The following is a 19,846-nucleotide window of genomic DNA, read 5'->3' on the forward strand; positions in this document are numbered from 1 at the left end:
TGAAGCTTGCTAAAATACTAGTGGCTGTTCTTTTACAGTCTCTAGCACAACAAACTTAGAGAAGGAATGGGATTACATAAGAAAGACTGATGAACCAACAGTTTCTACTGATGCCGTTCTCTGAAGAGAGTTTACGGACAGCAACACTGCATGTTCTACACTGTGCCATGTGGTAGATATAATTGAGCAGGACAACAATCTTTGAAATTATTGTTTGTAGTGGTTGCTGAATCAAGCCTTTTCATACAGAGAAAATACTGGTGTTTTGGACAAAAAAAACCCATGAAAAACAATAGCAAGAGAAAAAATATATAAATGCAGAGGTAGATAGAAAAAATTAAACACAAAACATTGAGATACTTAAAAGCTAGGTAACAATAAAAAAGGGAAAAAGATCATAGGTGAATAGTGTGCAGAAAGGCATGACAGAAAGAATGATACCAATAGGAGAATATATTAAGCAAGAAAGAAAAAGATATATAAAATGACCAGAAGTGAGAAAGTCGATAAAAGTGCAACATCAGATGAGAGACTGATAGCAGACAGTCAACGAAGTCAAAAGTGGAAAGTTCAGCCAGATTTACATTGTAACTAGAGTTTCTGGCTCTTCTTTAGTATTTCAGTCAAAGGTACATTCTTCAGACCTGTGCGTGTAGAGGAGGTGATAGTAAATTGGTTTTGCTGCAGAAATTATTCCTATATGCTGGATGCATAGCTAGGTTAGTATTGCTGATACTCTTAACAGATTGTGTGCTTTGGTTGCAGGTGATTTATGTCCTGCATTTCAAGCCTTGGCTAGTGAGCTGCTTCTGCTAAGCATGTATGTTGCAAAACAAAATAAACAGATATCTTGCAGGGAAAAAGCGAAATAAAATAACAGCTTGCTCTGGGCATCTACAGAATTCTGATTTCAATCACTTAAAGGTATCTTATTTGTATTTACATGCATTGGTATCAAACAGGCTGAAATTTATTACTGCATTTAAGTCCCTCAAATGTTGAAATACATTTCTTTCATGTCCCTTACAGATCCTGTTGTGATAATGCAAGTCATCCATCCAGATGGGAACCTCTGCCTTTTAGGTAGGCAAACGAGGTCTCCCCCAGGAATGTTTACCTGTCTTGCTGGATTTGTAGAACCTGGTGAGTAATTTCATTTTCCCTTATCAAATGTTTTTTCTCACATATCAGTACTGTACATTGAAAATAGTATAGAAAAATGTTCAGTGTTGTGTCAAATAAATGTTTTTGCTTCCTGTTAGATAAGTTATTGTAATAAGTACGCCTGTTCTGTACTTTCCAGCAGCTGATTTATAAAAAAAGCAAAAAGTAACTTGAGTAAATGTAATTTAAAAATAGTTTTCTCATCATATGCTCTTAAATCATGTATTTAAGAAAAAAAACGTTTTAAAACACATATAAGGTCCTTTCTCTGGTGGTACTTAGCAAGGGATTTTAGCATAGGAAAAATAAGAGTTACAGCATAACTTAAAGTTAACATAAAGGTAAGCATATGCTTACACGTTTAGTGCCTGATTGATTATATGGAAGACAAGCAGAAATTATATAATTTTGAAAGAAAAGAGATATTTTGCTATCTGTGTTCAGCAATAATATTTGGAATTAGTTACAGTTATTAGTAGCTGCAGAACACTTTGTAAAACATTCTTATATTGGGAATACATCTTAATCACCAGTGAAATTATAGTGTATAACTATATTCAGTAACTGTGTGCAGGTGAAATACAGTGACAGCATGAATAAGTTTATTCAGCTATAATTTGAAAAAAGTCAAAATGTTCATTTCTTCACTCCTTTCTTTCTTCTGCCAGCATTATTACTTTCTGATACTGAATTCAAGTATATAAACTGAAATTTAAGAGTAGCTGATCTTATCATCAGCTTATTGTCAGCTGAACGTAGCTGTACTGAAACTTCTATTTCTGATGCACGGACTGTCTGCTTTAATTAACCTGTAATCAGTGGTTTTAACATAGTACCTGTAGGCATACGTAAGCCTATGACCATCAACACATATATCTAACAGTTTTCTATGAATATGGAAGTAAAGCTTTCCATTGCAGTTTCAGTTTGGAGAATTGTCTGTATGTGTTAAGACAATGAAGAATGAGTCAAGCAAAGTGAATAATACAATGCAGAAATGTGTGCAAGTCTTCTTATGACAATAGTAAGAAAATAGAGAGTTTTTAAATATTGATTTTCAAATTGTATTACATGCTGTTACAATCATACTGAAAATCTAAAAATTAACATAATGCTATTTATAAATGAACAGATTGTCATTTCAAAAGTAATTAAAAGTACTATGTATTTGCTACCCAATTTTTGACGTTTTAGGGGTGGTAATAATAGTTTACATGTATGATAAATTATCAATTCAGGAATTAAACATTATGATGGAGAGATTATCATACTTTATTTTCAAAGTTCCATTTTGCTTTGATGGCTGGTTTTACCTTATTAGACTTCTGTATCTTGTGCTTAAGGTCTGTGCCCTGATCTGTGAACTAGATCTCTATAGATAGTTGTCTGGGTCAGTTTCAAATCTTTTGCATTGGTTCAAAGCACAGGATGTAATCGTTGCTTGAGTATTTTCATCAGCTGCTTGTACTTTGCCCTTTTTGATTAGGTGAAACAATAGAAGATGCTGTTCGAAGAGAAGTAGAAGAGGAGACTGGAGTCAAAGTTGGCCATGTTCAGTATGTCTCTTGTCAGCCATGGCCAATGCCCTCCTCCCTGATGATTGGCTGCTTAGCTGTTGCAGTGTCTACAGAAATTAAAGTTGACAAGAATGAGATAGAGGATGCCCGCTGGTTCACCAGAGAACAGGTGAAGTTCAATTTCATTTCTTTCTTGTATTGATTAGTCTGTGACTGTATTGGTTCTGGCATACAGTAGATACTTGCTTTTTTCAGCAAGTTGAATGAGCATGTATACTCTCCATTTTATCACACTACAGTTGCATTATATTGTAATTGTAGATTACACGCAACCAGAGACAGGCACTGTAATTTCTGAGGCACTTACAAGCCCATTTTATGACATTTTGCCAGTTAGCTCTTCGCCTTTTCCTTTTGGGAGATATCAAAGTTATTCTTATTTTAACTCACTTTCTTAGCAAGCCTATGCTTTTCATTTTGGCACAAGTAGTATTTAATAGCATTCATCATCTGAGTTTCTCCAAACAAGCATGCTGCCAGATTTGCTGGGGGAGGGGGTTTTAGGTAAAAACTCTGGGAATTCATTCGTTCGAACATCTTTTTCCATGCAGTACTATTTTAATACTCTGGTATTGAATACAGTTTATTATGCATTGATAGGAAATTCTACACTTAGCTTTCGTGAGTATTTACAATATAGTCAAATAAAAGAGAGGAAAAAAAGACTTTTACGTAAAGAGAGATTTAAGTTCATGAGCGGAAAAAGGCAAGATTGCTTACACAACATAGTCTTCACAGGTTTTTCCATAGGCTACTTATGAACTAAACTTTTAATAACATTGTACTTCTGCCTAGCACTTGCAAGTCAACTCTGTGAGTAAATTTGAAGGCAAAGTCACCTACAGTGTCAGTGTATTTCTGACAACACTGAGAGCATTATTTTAAATGAATATCAGTTCTAAATACAGCTAGTCACATGCAGATTGGTCTAGAGTTGGTAATAAATGTACTTCGGAAATGTACTAAACTAAAAGCCTACTCCCATGTTGCTTGGAACTGCTTCAGAAAAACAACAAAAATAACATTTCCTTCTGCACTACCTGTGGGGGGAAAAAAAAGAATTTCTGGAACAGTGTAGAGCACCATCTGGTGGTCCTTACCATAAAGAGGCTTCACAAAACCCTTAAATATTACATTAACAGTCAATCTGCACAGTTGTATTAGAAAGAAAGTATCCTTTGGGGCATATATAAGTTCAAAAATGTCAGAATTCACACAGAATCCTGTGTGATTTTTTCTCTGCATCTGTCTTGGAGAATCTGGTAGTGGCTTTTTAATAGCTATAGTAATAATAGACTGATAGATCATCATAGTAAGGTAAATACAAATAGTAAGTACAAATACATCAACAGCAAAAGGAGGGTCAAGGAGAGCCTCCACCACTTGCTGAATGAGGAGGGTAGTGTAGTGTCAGGGGATGAGGAAAAGGCAGAGGTGCTCAATGCCTTCTTTGCCTCGGTCTTTAATGTCAAGACCGGTTGTCCTCAGGAGACTCGGCCCCCAGAGCCTGAAGTTAGGGACGGGGGGCTGTGTGAACCTCCCGTAATCCAGGAGGAGACGGTTAGTGACCTGCTGTGCCAGCTGGACACCCACAAGGCTGTGGGCCCAGATGGGATCACCCCAGAGTAATGAAGGAACTGGCAAATGAACTTGCCAAACCACTCTCGATTATCTACTGGCAGTCCTGGTTAACTGGAGAAGTTCCAGCTGACTGGAAATTAGCAAACATAACACCCATCTACAAGAAGGGTCGGAAGGACGATCCAGGGAACTATAGGCCTGTCAGCCTGACCTCAGTGCCAGGCAAGGTGATGGAACAGATCATCCTGAGTGCCATTACACGGCACATGCAGGACAATTGGGGCATCGGGGCCAGACAACATGGATTCATGAAAGGCAGGTCCTGCTTGACCAACCTGGTCTCCTTCTATGACCAAGTGACCCGCTTAGTAGATGAGGGCAGGGCTGTGGATGTAGTCTATCTAGACTTCAGTAAGGCATTCGACACTGTCTCCCACAGCATCCTCCTAGACAAACTGGCTGCCTGGGGCTTGGATGGGTGGACTCTTCAATGGGTTAAAAACTGGCTGGATGGCCGAGCCCAGAGAGTGGTGGTGAATGGGGCAAAGTCCAGCTGGCGGCCGGTCACTAGCGGTGTTCCCCAGGGCTCAGTTCTGGGGCCGGTGCTGTTCAATATCTTTATAGATGATCTAGACGTAGGGATTGAGTGCACCCTCAGTAAATTTGCAGATGACACCAAGCTGGGTGGGAGTGTCGATCTGCTGGAGGGTAGGAAGGCCCTACAGAGGGATCTGGACAGGTTAGATAGATGGGCTGAGACCAACGGCATGAGGTTCAACAAGAACAAGTGCCAGGTCTTACACTTCGGCCACAACAACCCCATGCAGGTCTACAGGCTGGGGGAAGAGTGGTTAGAAAGCGGCCCGGCGGAAAGAGACCTGGGGGTGCTGATCGACAGCCGGCTAAACATGAGCCAGCAGTGTGCCCAGGTGGCCAAGAAGGCCAATGGCATCCTGGCCTCTCTTAGGAATAGTGTAGCCAGCCGGTCTAGGGAAGTGATCGTCCCTCTGTACTCGGCACTGGTGAGGCCGCATCTTGAGTACTGTGTCCAGTTCTGGGCCCCGCACTTCAAGAAAGATGTTGAGGTGATGGAGCGAGTCCAGAGGAGGGCGACCAAGCTGGTGAAGGGTCTGGAGGGTCTGACCTACGAGGAATGGCTGAGGGAGCTGGGGTTGTTTAGCCTGGAGAAGAGGAGGCTCCGAGGTGACCTTATTGCAGTCTACAACTACCTGAAGGGAGGTTGTAGTGAAGTGGGAGTTGGCCTCTTCTCCCAGGCAACTAGCGATAGGACAAGAGGGCACAGCCTCAAGCTTCGCCAGGGGAGGTTCAGGTTGGACATCAGGAAGAATTTCTTTACAGAAAGGGTTATTAGACATTGGAATGGGCTGCCGAGGGAGGTGGTGGAGTCACCATCTCTGGATGTGTTTAAGAAAAGACTGGACATGGCACTTAGTGCCATGGTCTAGTTGCCATGGTGGTGTCAGGGCAACGGTTGGACTTGATGATCCCTGAGGTCTCTTCCAACCCGGTTGATTCTGTGATTCTGTGATTCCTGCATTAATACAATATTAGGCTCCATATAGTTTGTAATATTATCTTCTAAAGAAAAAAAATCTGTCTCTATTGCAGGTCGTGGAAGTTCTTATTAAAGGAAATCAGCGTTCTTTCTTTGTACCACCAAGTCAAGCTATTGCGCACCAGTTGATAAAACATTGGATTGGAGTGAATTCTAATCTTTAATTCTTTCTTTAATTCTAATCCTTAAGTGATTTCTTTAAGTTAAATTACTTCTTCTAGTGAATGCTAAATTAGGAATAAATTAGAAAGAATTGTTTATCTAGTCAACGCGCAACCACAAGAATTTTTGAGCCTTTCCTTTGATTCCTGAGCTAAAGTGTGCAAACCTCTGGAGGTTTTTTCAGATCTGAGCAACTGAACAACAACCCAGTGATTATCCCAAGCAAGCAAGCCACAAATAGGTAAAATTGGTACCATGTTGTGCACAGGCTACTTTTTCATTTTAGAACTGAATTATTGTACCTTTTGCTGTTACACTCTTAATGTTTGATTTGTTTTTTCCTGTCCCTCACTGGAAGGAGTCACGGCATTACAAAGAGTCCTGACCTTGCCTTCTGTTTGAACTCTGTATTTACATCCTCCTATTTTGTCTTTATTGTTTCTTTCTCATTTTTTCCTCTCTTCATTCTTTAAATGCTGCATGGCACAGAAGTCAACATGGGGTGCTGAAAGTCTTAACAATGTTTATTTTTAAGCTAATAGCACACTTGAATTGTGAATATGTAGTACTTTGTATCTTTTACATTAATAGCCCTCTAAGCAGAGTATTTACTCCACCAGTCTGATTTGTCCTGCACTTAGCCAATTATACATCAGCCTGAATTTAAAGGTATAACACAATACTATGAAAAAGGTATTGGAGAACCATCCCAAAAAGCCTAAATATTAAATATTTTAATAAGATAATAATGTAATTATTTACCTTAGGCAGTGAGTTATTTCATTCTCTGATAATTAGAAATGGAACTCTAGAGTAATGGAGGAGAAAGGTAGATTAATTAACCAAAACATAATATCTCAAAATACGTACAAAGTTCTTTTATGAAAATGGAGACACTAAGATTGGTACTGCTGTTAAGAATTTTACACTTGAAAGAAATATATTAACCCCAACTGTAAGACTGGGAAAGCAACATATGAATTAAAATATTTACTTATGTATATTTAATACTACAGTTCAGATTTGTGCCTTAATTTATTGTTATTGAAAAGAATGTTAATATTTTTTCAAAATGGAAGGTTGTAAAAGTATACTGTTTTTATTAACCATACCACTATGTAATGGTTCAGTAGTCTGTGATTATGCAGTCATTGCAGTGATATAAAAAGAAATGCAAATGACCAGAAGGAAATACAACAGTAGTCATAAATATTAACTTACTGTCATATGATGATTTGTTTATTCAGAGTAATTTGAATATTTTTTAAATCAATGAATGATGTCAGATTTGTTTCAAAATTCTCTGCAAACTGGAATCAGTAAAAATGTTTTACAAATCCTAATAGTTCTTTTTTTTCCATCCAGTGTCATACTATGCTCAGCAGCCTTTTTTTTTTTTTAAGGCAGTGCATATCAAACTTTAAAGCAAGAAGCAGTTCTGACAGTCTTGGAACAGTTGACAAATCATTATGTTGCTTCATTCTCTCCCTTGTTTCGGCTATACCTACAAATGAAGAAAATCAAGTTATCTTTTGAGCCATCTGGAAATGAGAAGGAAGCAATACACTGCTTCCCTTAAAAATTGCTTTTGCAGAGAAGGGGAAGTATGAGAAGCTGTCATGGACTATAGCTACCAGCAGGACAGCATGTTGTCAGTGGAATTAATCTTTTTAAAAAATTGTGGGACAGAAGGAAGCCTAGTTGCAGGTTGTTCAGGCAAGTAAAGGAGAACATGGGATGGTATGTGAACAGTGGTGGAAGCTAAGCAACGGCAGGAATTTTTAACTAGTTGTACGATGATTACACATTAAGAAAGATGAACAAGGAAGGAATGAGGAGCAGATGGAGGAGAGAGGATAAAGAGCAAATATAGGTAAGGATAAATAATTTATCACATTGAGGTAACTAAAATTACATGTGTAAGACCCATCCTAATATTAGTTTTTCATGTAGGAAATTATGTTGGGTTGCTATAGAGATGGGTTTGTAACCGTGAAACTCAGAAGAAAGTATCCATAGCCAATACTGATACTAAGCATCAGACTATTTTTTAAATTGAAAATCTATATGAACAATATATATCTGCTGATAAATAATTTGAAAAAAATCATTTTACTGCATGAAAAAAGCAGAAAAAGGATGGTTTGAAAAAAAAAACCACTGATCTCTGAGTTTGAGTGAAATATTTTAATAATCTTCCATTTCTAATAACTTCTGGTGTTGCAACAATTTTATGTATATATACATTTTCAAAAGCTAAACCAACAGTCCTTTTTAAGCTTTCTTTTCTTTTTTCCCTCCCTGATAGATTAACCATTCACAGAGAAGATGACAAACACCCCTTGTTTAAGAAAACTAATTTGATATTTCAGTCTCTTATTTAAAATGAAACTTTTCCTGGCTTTTTGTGGCTTAATTTGGCCTGTTTGTAGGTTGTAGGATTGAGTTTTAATTTGAAAATACCTATGCATAGAAATTTTCTGAAGGATAGTTACTGTTTGCAGATTACATATGAAATATCTAATCGAAGAGCTAAATGCTGTAGTTATTTAGGAACTAGAGCAATTTAGAAAAGTGCCAAATTAAATCTAGCAACAATTAAACAGCGTAGTGATTCTGACTGGAATATGGTCAGGGCAACATTTCCATAAGATTTGAGTTGTATCCCTTATCCAAAAGACTGCAGCTTTTCAAGCAGGCTGTTTCTTGCCAGTAAGTTAATACGGCACATTAAGAAAATGGTATTCCTTAAACAACAAAAAATAGAAGGGTTTTGTTCATGCTCTGTAATAATGATCTGTCACTCTCTTCTCCCTTGCTTCTATAATAGTACCGGCACAAAAAGAGTACTCATAACATGTAGATGTACAAGGCAGAAAATTCTGGAGATACCTTAATGAGAATTAACTTCTATTCAGTATATAATTTGTAAATATTCCGTATTTTCTCTGTTTTTAATTTATAATAATTTACAAATATTAGAAATAATAATTTAGTAAAGTGGAAAAAAAAACAGATTAGGTGTTTAAACACAAAACAAAACTGATACTACTAACCAAGCTGTAAACTCATGTGATGTAATGACATCTTATGTAAGCTCATGTGAGTACAGTGCTGATTGTGAGGTTTTTACAGACTTTGCATTGGTCCCTATAAGCATACTTCTTTTGTCTCATTTTTCTTATTGGATTTATGGAAACATGTGAAAAATAAAATCATTCCAGTGTTGATACTGTAGCATGAACATTATATTTTGTGTTTTGTGTAGGAATATTGACGAGTTGGTAAGTGATTATCTTGAATTCTACAACATGTGAAGGAAAAAGGGGTGGATGTCAACAGGCTGATTAAAGGTAGACCAGTCATGATGCTTCATGGAATTAAATGTACTAATCAGATTCTGAGCTTAAGAGACAGAAATAGAAAAAGAAGTGGAGCAAGACTGTGAACAACGTTGCTCCCTCTTTTATCTTTAATTTTAATTAGGTAATCTGATTGATTAAGATTTTTCAGACACATCTGACATTTCGTAAAGCCCTGGTAAGTTCAGTTGTTATATTTCTTACCTGCTGTAGCTGTTTAGAGTTAAATAACTAGTAGTCTTTTATTGCTTCAGTGATTGGAAGGCTATGTGTATACAGCATATCATTGCTGACTGGGGTTGACAGTACAGAAGTGGATAAGTCCAAAGGAAAAAAAAAATTTGAACTTATTATCCTGTTAAGCTGTAGCAAGACAGCCAGCCCATCCTTCGTGAGCTTAGAAAAGCAAACTATTCACAGAGAGTCCGTAATAACAAGCAACTATCTGAGGAAAATGAATATTGGCTTATAGTAATAGTAAGTATAAGCGTCTTTTTTTTTTTGAAATGACACTTTGTCAGAAAGTATTCTGTAGATACTAATTGTTCTAACTCATCATAGATTTTATAAAATACAGGATTTCTGCAGGTTTTTTATGCAGTAGATACAGTTTAAAGAATTTCAAATATGGTTCAGTATACAGTTTAGTTTACTGAATAAATAAGAATGATAGTTTCCTAAACAGAAGGGATTTTTCAGATGGATTTTTGATTGTGAGTAAATAAGAATGTTTTCCTAAATGATAGGGATTTCTAAGATGGATTTTTTGATTCCTAAGACTGTATCTGTCATCTTATTTTAGCATATAGGGACTTAAAGTGTAGTAGTATGTCATTTTAGAAGTGAAAGCCTACCGGCGTAAACTTCAGTTTGTTATTTTTATTGTCTTCCTGCAACTAATATTTCAGATGTGGAATATGAAGAATGCTATGATAAGACTACAGGATTATTAATCAAGAAGGAATATTACATACTGTTGAATAGAGAAGCTTACAAACTCAACTTGCAGCACTTAAAGAAGTCTGGATAGTAGTTTTTTTCTCCTGCCATTTAATCATTCTGCATACTAAACTACCTTTGGTAAAGTACTTTTTTATTTCTCTTTAAGGAGAGAAACATTCTAACACTGGAGCTCTTCCAGCGCAAAAAAGAAATGTAGACAGTTTCTCAATACACCTGCTAAAACTAAAAAAAAGCCTTTGAAGTATTAAACATCCCTTTTTTGTCATTCTAAACTGAAATTACTCCTAATTTATGCAGTATGAATTGCTCCTGGAGAAAGTGACGCTGAAAACTGCAGAGTCAGAAAATATGGTATCTAAGTTTCCCCATTTTAGATACTGGAAACCAAATCCTAGAAACTAAGCTGGGTTTTTTTCCCTTATTGCATTCTATGAGAACTGAAAGATTTTTCTCACTTAATTGTAATTTATGTTTTGTAGTAACAGACATTCTCAAAATAAAAAAGCTACTCCAAAGAAAGTTGTTATAGTGTACAACTATTGTGCAGGTTTCTTGTGGTGAGCTAAATTTCAAGTGTGATCAAAGATTTTGGATTTACATTATTTCTGTTATGATGGATGAACAATTCTGAAGCGCAAAAAAGTTGAATAATTTGGCTTGACAAAGAATTGTAGTACTTCATTGACTGTAACATCTTTGACTATAGAAATTATTTTTCATTAGTGGAAATAGTCATGTGTTATAGTGAGATTTCTACTAATTTCATGACCAATTGCCACATCACATCTGAAGGGTATTTCACTTACCTGCTGTCATGTTTGATGCTAACAAAGCATGAATTACATGCCAAAAGAGAAACAAAAGTGACTAAAATGCAAGATAACACATCTAATACCAGGAGGACAAACTCACTGACAAGAAAAGGGCTAATCCAGCTAACGTTCAAATTACAGGTTTTTCCTTTGGTCTCTAAAACAGAAATAGCAGAGGTCCAACAATGGAAACAGAAATGGCAATTCATGGGATTTTTTTAATGTATTTTCAGAACGTTTACTGAAGACAAAATTATTTTATCCAGTATAACAGAGGTGTAATGCACAACAACGTACGTTCTGTATGCCAGTTTTTAAAAAAAATGTTTTTAGATGCATGATAATAAATACATGAATATCCATTGTATTAAACTGATACCACTGGAAAAATCTGATCAGTAACTTGAAATATTCATTATATAGTACTTGTGTTAAAATCATCATGGGATCTCTGTATGGACCATTTACAGCACCGAGGCTACCTTCTCCATTTTGTTGCAGTGGAAAACAGCGCATATCTTTACGTGAGGGTAGAAATGAACAGTGTTGACGCAGAAATGAAACATCTCCAAAACAACAAATAAATGCTTATCCCTATTAATACGTTATTTCTTCTTGTGGCAAAAGCTCAAAATAAACAGAAAGCAAGATTAGCTTAGTAAGTAGACAGAAGCTTTGTAAGAAAGTGAATTTTATATATGGTTTTGCAGAATTTAAGATCTGAAAGCTAGATTTATGACTTGTCTTCTCCCTAAAAAGGCAGAAATGCTTGTGCCTATGCAGACCACAACAGCTGAACTATTTTTTACTATGAATTTGCTGGCACTTGCATTCTCAGTTCTCAGTTAAAATAATCTTGAAAACATTTGACTGACTGCTACTTTATTAGCCTTTTTCAAAACTAAAGTGAAGAGCACCCTGCCTGCAGGGAGCCATCTTTAACATAATGGCCAGAATAGTATACCCACTATTCCTTTAGAAAAGATGTTGATCAAAATCTATTTAACACTTTGGTGTCACTTGTTGCTTATAAAAAGAGTCCAAAATAATGTAAAATCTAACTTCATGGGGCTTCAATTTCCTGAATATGCTCATTTATGGCATAAGTGATGCTCTTAGTTGCTTGGACAGTAACCTTCCTTGAGAATCAGCAGTGCAGAAATATTGACTGGTGTTTGCTATCTTTTCGTGATCTGAAAAAGCAAGATCCTGATATGGTGTGCACATTAAAAGTCCCACAGCACTTTTCATGAAATAAAATGGTTGATCACGATGTCCTACTACAATACTTGTTGCAGATTAATTTCATTTACCCGTGCTTTTCTAAGTGTTTCATTTGGATGCGCTATTGTCATAGCTAATTCAATACCACCAGATAATTACTGAGTTACATTTGAATGGAAGCTGATTCTTTGCAGCCATATAATTCACATTTTAACTGATTTTATAAAATGCTTTAGGGACCTGTTACAGCTCCTGTAAATGGCTGCCTGCTTCCTTTGTTCTAGACATTTTGCAAAGACATTTTTAAAGACCAGTCTTTTCTGGAAAATATATAGACAAAACTATAAACAAATAAAAAGATACATACCAGCTGAGGCAGAGATTAAGAAACACTACTAAGACAAGCATTTTTGATAACACATTGCTTTTCTTGCATGTGTTTGGCATAAAATACATTCTTTGGCAACAGTACTCCAGGAATGGGTGTTCAGAAATTACTCAAATAAGGTAATAGCAGGAGCTTGATAAAGAGATTTGAAGCGTCTTTGTAGAAAAAAAGGCAAAAATTGAAGGTACTTGAATAAGATATACTTGAATGAGGTAAATAAGAGGGAAATCAATGATGAGCCCTTTTTCCCTACTCTCTGTATGGAACTACTAGGCTCTCATACACGACTCATTCTAATGACGTCGTCTCTGCTAAAGAGTAAATTATCTGTGGGGCATCTGCCTCAATGTATAAAAGCTAACACAGGTAATATGCCACAAAATGCAATCAGTAAGGAGAATAAAAGAAAGAATTCACAAGGAAAAATCAAGCTTAAAGAATAATTTAGAGGAGGAGAGGAACTACGCAGTAAGAGACTGGGCCAAACATATTTGGTAACTTGAGGAGCAAAGTCCAGCAAAGATTAGTATGGAATAGAAGAATATTGAGAAATACAAGAGACACAATGGAAGTAAATGAGAACAAAATTCAGTGTCGTTAAGGTTATCTAGGGCAATGGAGACAAAAAGTAGGATTCTGTATCCAGAGGGAGGAAATTAATCAGAAGGATTTGATGTGGTTGAAATACATAGGAAAGAGCAGTATAAGGTTCTTGTTTCAGAAAGGCTTGTTTGGGTGTTGGAACAGGTGGAACAGATCATCCTGAGTGCTATTGCATGGCACATGCAGGACAAGTGGGGCATCGGGGCCAGCCAACATGGATTCATGAAAGGCAGGTCCTGCTTGACCAACCTGATCTCCTATGACAAAGTGACCCGCTTAGTAGATGAGGGCAGGGCTGTGGATGTAGTCTATCTAGACTTCAGTAAGGCATTCGACACTGTCTCCCACAGCATCCTCCTAGACAAACTGGCTGCCCGGGGCTCGGATGGGTGGACTCTTCAATGGGTTAAAAACTGGGTGGATGGCCGAGCCCAGAGAGTGATGGTGAATGGGGCAAAGTCCAGCTGGCGACCGGTCACTAGCGGTGTTCCCCAGGGCTCAGTTCTGGGGCCGGTGCTGTTCAATATTTTTATAGACGATTAGACACAGGGATTGAGTGCACCCTCAGTAAATTTGCAGATGACACCAAGCTGGGTGGGAGTGTCGATCTGCTGGAGGGTAGGAAGGCCCTACAGAGGGATCTGGACAGGTTAGATAGATGGGCTGAGACCAACGGCATGAGGTTCAACAAGAACAAGTGCCGGGTCTTACACTTCGGCCACAACAACTCCATGCAGGTCTACAGGCTGGGGGAAGAGTGGTTAGAAAGCGGCCCGGCGGAAAGAGACCTGGGGGTGCTGATCAACAGCCGGCTAAACATGAGCCAGCAGTGTGCCCAGGTGGCCAAGAAGGCCAATGGCATCCTGGCCTCCATTAGGAACAGTGTAGCCAGCCGGTCTAGGGCAGTGATCATCCCTCTGTACTCGGCACTGGTGAGGCCGCACCTTGAGTACTGTGTTCAGTTCTGGGCCCCGCACTTCAAGAAAGATGTTGAGGTAATGGAGCGAGTCCAGAGGAGGGTGACCAAGCTGGTGAAGGGTCTGGAGGGTCTGACCTACGAGGAACGCCTGAGGGAGCTGGGGTTGTTTAGCCTGGAGAAGAGGAGGCTCCGAGGTGACCTTATTGCAGTCTACAACTACCTGAAGTGAGGTTGTAGTGGAGTGGGAGTCGGCCTCTGCTCGCAGGCAACTAGCGATAGGACAAGAGGACACAGCCTCAAGCTTTGCCAGGGGAGGTTCAGGTTGGACATTAGGAAGCATTTCTTCTTAGAAAGGGTCATTAGACATTGGAATGGGCTGCCGAGGGAGGTGGTGGAGTCACCATCTCTGGATGTGTTTAAGAAAAGACTGGACATGGCACTTAGTGCCATGGTCTAGTTGACATAGTGGTGTCAGGGCAATGGTTGGACTTGATGATCCCAGAGGTCTCTTCCAACCTGATTGATTCTGTGATCATTCTTCTACAGTCTGTGAATGGTATAGGATTCGGTGGGTAAGTATTCAGTGAGCTGCCACTGAGTGTATTTATAGCTATGCCTTCTACAACATAAGATACTGAAATTATAAGAAAGAGACTGTCCATCTAAAAGGGCAATTAATATTATCCTGAAAGAACATTAAGTATTTTGCAAATGTATTGCGTCACTACGCCATTCCAATTCAACATTATTTAATATTTTCTACATATTTTCCTTTTTTTAGTTTGTCTTTTCTGCCACTGTCTCATCATTGCTCTGGGGGTTCACTGAACATGCTTGTTCAGAAAACCAAAGAACACACATGTTTTCACATAAAATCTCCATTATATAAATATATAAAAGTAAAGTTAAATAATTCCTGTGTTTTCAATTTTACTTCAATTTACTTCCATTTTTAAGGCAACTTTTCCTGCCGAACAAGATGATCTCAGAGCCATATCTTAGAAAAATATTTTGTTGCCATTATTATCACAAAGCTTGTCATCATCTGCATTATCCTGAAAGAAATACTATTATGGATGTTATTCACAGTGAAAATGAACACATTCTAGGCAGACCTTTAACTATTGTTACAGTGGAGAGTGATCTGCCACTCAAAATTAATAAATTATTATTCTGAACTAACCTAAGCACTGTCGTTTGTAGTAAGAATAACCTGTCATGTAGAGATTATGTCAGTGGATGTTGGCTTCCATCCAGTGAACTGCTGAGTGCCTCTGTTCTCATCTAAGCTACTTGGACTAGTGTTCATCTGGTGTCCAGCAGTGGACAGAACAGTCCCTAATGCAGGGTCTTACCCTGCAGTCCTGATGCATACAACTTACCCTTACTCAAGTCAATGGGTCTGCTCATGTGACTAGGATTGAAGGTGATGAGATTCCTAATTCTGTTAGCATATCTCAGCAAGAACAGACAAAGACAATGCAAGGAAAACCTGTACAGAAAAGATGAGTGAAAAGCAAAGAACTGATGCCTCTTCTGATGTGGTAAACCTTATAGGACAAAGCATAAATTAACATAAAGAAATGTAGTAGAGACAACAAAACTATTTGCATCATAAAGATTCTTTCCAGCGTTTGCTTGCAAATTACTCTAAATTATCAACATTTAACACACTGCATGTACGAATAAAATCAATAACATATAAATATGAAAATTAACATCTGAGGATAGTAGTCTTAATCACAAATGAACAGTGCAAACAATCATTCTAAGTTATAATTTTTATCTACTTACTACCAATTACAGAAATAACTAAAAGCCCAAAACAAAACAGCTTAATCATCCTGTTCACCTAGATCTTACATCTCATCTTTGACCACATAGTTAAATCCATTAATCCTACCACTATGAGCAACTTTGGCCTATGGCTATACCTCTACTGATGATTTCACTGCTGCATGCTCAGATTACTACATTTTAGAAGGTACTAGATCATTTCCCACAATCCTGGCACACAGAGAACTATCTACCTTCAGTACTTTCAGATTGTCCGATGCCACTGCATGCTGTTTGAATTGCAGTAGAACTAGTGATCATCTCAGACCTAGAATTTATTCTGCAAAGTTGTATGATGTTTTGCCATGACAAAGCCTGGCAAAAACATATACTACACCTACGAGGAGAAACTTAAATGAATATGATTTTCATTTGAATTGATCCACAATACTTTCTATCTCCTTAATATTCCAGCATCCTTCTTGAAGTGTTTCCTCTTTTCTTTTTGGTATTGTTTGATGTTCTTTTCACTTTTCTACTACTCCATCCATCTTGAACCATGCTAACCTTATCCCTAAAGCCATAATTCAAATCCACTGCTAACTGATTACAGGCATATCTATTATTCTTCCCTAAAAAAGGGCCTTAAACACTTTATGTACTTAATATACTACTGGCCTGTAAGGTGCATTCAGCATTCTGTAAAATTCAAATTTTCTTTAAAGTGAGGAGTAATCTGTAGTGCATACAGCTGTACAATTAACTGTCAAATGAAAAGAGAAACTAGAGTAAAACAGGTAGCTGTTCTTGATCTGCAAATAATTTTTAACAGCATTTTAGCAAAGAAGCTTAGCAATCACATTTCCTATATTGAGATTAACCGTTTCATTACTGACCATAGGATAGGGAAAAAAACATGAAAGTGAAATTCCTGGGGAAAGGCAAAAAATAGTGTAACAAAGGAAAGTATTTGGGAAAGACAGCCATGAAGGTCAAGAAGGGGAAAGGGAAAGGGAAGGGGAAGAAACTGAGTGTGTAGCATCATCCTTAGCTTGAATTGAGAGAATTCCTGGAAGTAAAAATATTTTCTCATTTACAACTTAATGAAATATAACTGAAACATCAATTATCACAATCAGATTATGGAGCTCTGTTAAACTGTTGTTCCCATTGTCATAAATATATGCACCAATTTGCAGATCTTGCATAACGTAAGACACCTCTAAATATGAGTTTGATACTGTTAGCATACTTGAATATATAAATCTTTAACATATAAATAATAATAAATCTTTTTATCTGGAACTGATAGGCACTACCTCATATCCAAAACTACAGATAAATATCAGTCCCAGCTCTTGCTTCTGTGTCCTTTAAAGACTTGTATTTGGCTTTAAGATCATTCTCACCACTGAGAACAGAGCTCAGCTAGCAGGTTTGGCTGTCTGTCAAGCTTTAACTGAAGACACCTGGAAAAAAACAGAGGTATAGTTTCATCCTGAAAATTGACAATGCAAACATTTTCATCCTGAAAATTTACAATGTAAACATTCCAAAGTGTCTACTGTGAAATAAATCAAAACTTTCTCAGTCTCCCTAAAGTGTCTTCCAAAAAGACGGGGGAGAATGCCTGCATTTTGCAGCCAACTAAAGGATGTGTTAGTGCACTATTCAGTCATTTAGCTTCATACAAAATTAAAAAGTTTTCAGGAGCAGAAGTCAATGACTGTCTTGAAAGAAGAATTTCTTCCCAGTTGCTTGGCTAGCTATGTATCACTTCATACAGTGACATGTAAAATGATTCTTATAATGTCAATGCAATTATTTAAAAAGCTTTATCCTAATCCTCATTTTTATAACAAAATCCCAGTATACATCCCAGTATACCATGTAAGTTTGCAGCCTAAAAAATTTACTCATGCTCTTTCCACAATGATGTGTTTGGTGTATTGATGAACGATCATCTAAAGATGATTATGGCTAATAACACTTGCAGTCAGTTGATTTTTCCCAACATAACTCTACTAATTTTCAAGACCATCCCAGTGATGTATTAGCAGTTCAAATACTTCTAATTTCAAACAATGTGAATTATCTATTCCAAGGTCATTCAAAATACAATAGACAAATGCCAGGGACAACCCAAACTGTGAGTATCAGTTGGCCTTGGTTTGCTCCGCATGCAGCTCCATTATGCATTTAGTCCCAGTTTAGGCCTTTTATTCTCTTATATTGAGTCTGAATCTTTCTCAAGAAAAAAAAAACAATTATTATTAAGTATTTCATTCTGTATATAAATAAGATTGACTTTCAAATGAATGCTTAAAACTAAATATTATTCTCTAGAAATCAGAATCAGACAAAATCATAGTCTGGAAAAGGTCAGCCACAGCCCAGATCTCCCACAGACTTCAAAGATTATTGGTTCAGGCCCCATAGCTGAGATCATTAGACCTTGATTTCAAGCTATTATGTGGAAACCTTTGAAAATTTGGCCCTAAATAACCAAGAGAAGAAAATAGATGCATTAGTAGCTGCTCTAGCACTTTTAAAGTTTTCATTATAACCAGTCCGTTCTCATGCAGGAGAAAAACAAAGTAAGAGGGCCTGAGAGAGTTAGAGAGCTAAATTATTCCAGAGAAACTTTCTCATTATCCAATGTTTTCCCTCCCACACAGAAGAGTGGAACCCAGATGCCCTCAGTTCTTAGAAATGAGTAGAAAAAGAAGAAAAAGCTGCAAGGGCAGAAAGAGCTCTGATTCCAGAGAATGTAAGTTTACAGAAATGTTTAATTTGAAGTAAAAACACCAGAATCGTAGGTGGTTATTCTCCATTTACTCATCAAGACAGAAATCCATCTTTGTGCCCCAAACTGTTTGTCAAATTGGAAATATTTACACTCAAGTGTGGGTACATACAGGTGATGTCTTGATGAGGCTAGTTCTTTTATTTTAGTTGAGCTGCTATCCTACTTATTTCTGGCAAAGTCTTTCCAAAGATGCTGATGTTTGATTGCCTCAAGTTTTCAGCATTCTTGCTGTAAATTTCTCAATGTTGTCCAAGTTTAACAGCTCATTCGAATCCTGCTTAGGTAGATGTCACTGTAAACTGTTATCCTCTAATGCACATGACTTATTCTAAAAAAAGCCCAAGCAAGGCAGAATTTTATGTAATTGTATGAATGCCATGTAATCTTGCCTACTACAACTCCCACCAGGAAACAGTATTTTTTTCTGCTTCGATCAGAGAGCTGTGGCTCACATGTCCTGGCAATGTGCCGCTGATCCACTGTGATTGTGACAATATTCATTAATCCTTTTGTTTGCTCATCTGTAAAAGGATTAGAAAAGTCAAGTTCCATGTAATTTACCCCAAAGTGCAAACATGCAATGGGATATTGATTGTCCCAGTGTGTTCACAGGAATGAAGTAAATACTGAGAGGAGTAATGGAAGTAAAAAGGGTAGATCTTTCTAAATGCAAATAGAATACCTTATCAGCTAACAACTGTAAAACTTGCAGAGAAAAAAAGTGTTAATATATTAATTTCCTCCAATCAGAGTAAGTTAACATGGCCTACCCAGTTTATCTGACTTCACATTACTTATCAGATAATTAAGACAAAAGAAGTTAATATTGAAATGAAAAAAAAATTGTGGAAAGTACACTACACTTTAAAGATAAAATAGGCATTTTCTATGAAAAGTGTCTCAAAGTTGATCATACATTTGTGATACTGC

General features: G+C 37.2%; 2 protein-coding genes across 4 annotated transcripts in view; both read left to right on the forward strand.

The window, feature by feature from the left end:
- NUDT12 (nudix hydrolase 12) overlaps positions 1-19,846 on the forward strand; it is a 28,288-nt gene that overhangs the window by 8,147 nt on the left and 295 nt on the right. The window contains exons 5-8 of one of the 3 annotated variants that reach the window (XR_011050121.1): positions 1,030-1,143; positions 2,651-2,850; positions 5,952-6,301; positions 18,786-18,877. Coding sequence is in view for 1 of the 3 variants with exons in the window: in XM_068423713.1 (XP_068279814.1) it covers positions 1,030-1,143; positions 2,651-2,850; positions 5,952-6,062 (425 nt within the window). In the remaining 2 variants the exon portion in view is untranslated. Of the gene's footprint in view, positions 1-1,029; positions 1,144-2,650; positions 2,851-5,951; positions 10,914-18,785; positions 18,878-19,846 lie in introns of those variants that run through there. The other 2 variants (XR_011050122.1, XM_068423713.1) reach the window with 2 other exon arrangements.
- Positions 18,820-19,846, forward strand: part of LOC137676245 (uncharacterized) — a 37,520-nt gene continuing 36,493 nt past the window's right edge. The window contains exon 1 of the mRNA XM_068422941.1: positions 18,820-18,877. Within this exon, the coding sequence (XP_068279042.1) occupies positions 18,820-18,877 (58 nt within the window). The remainder of the gene's footprint in view (positions 18,878-19,846) is intronic.

This window comes from Nyctibius grandis, chromosome Z, assembly GCF_013368605.1.
Source record: "Nyctibius grandis isolate bNycGra1 chromosome Z, bNycGra1.pri, whole genome shotgun sequence".
NCBI classification, from domain to species: domain Eukaryota; kingdom Metazoa; phylum Chordata; class Aves; order Nyctibiiformes; family Nyctibiidae; genus Nyctibius; species Nyctibius grandis.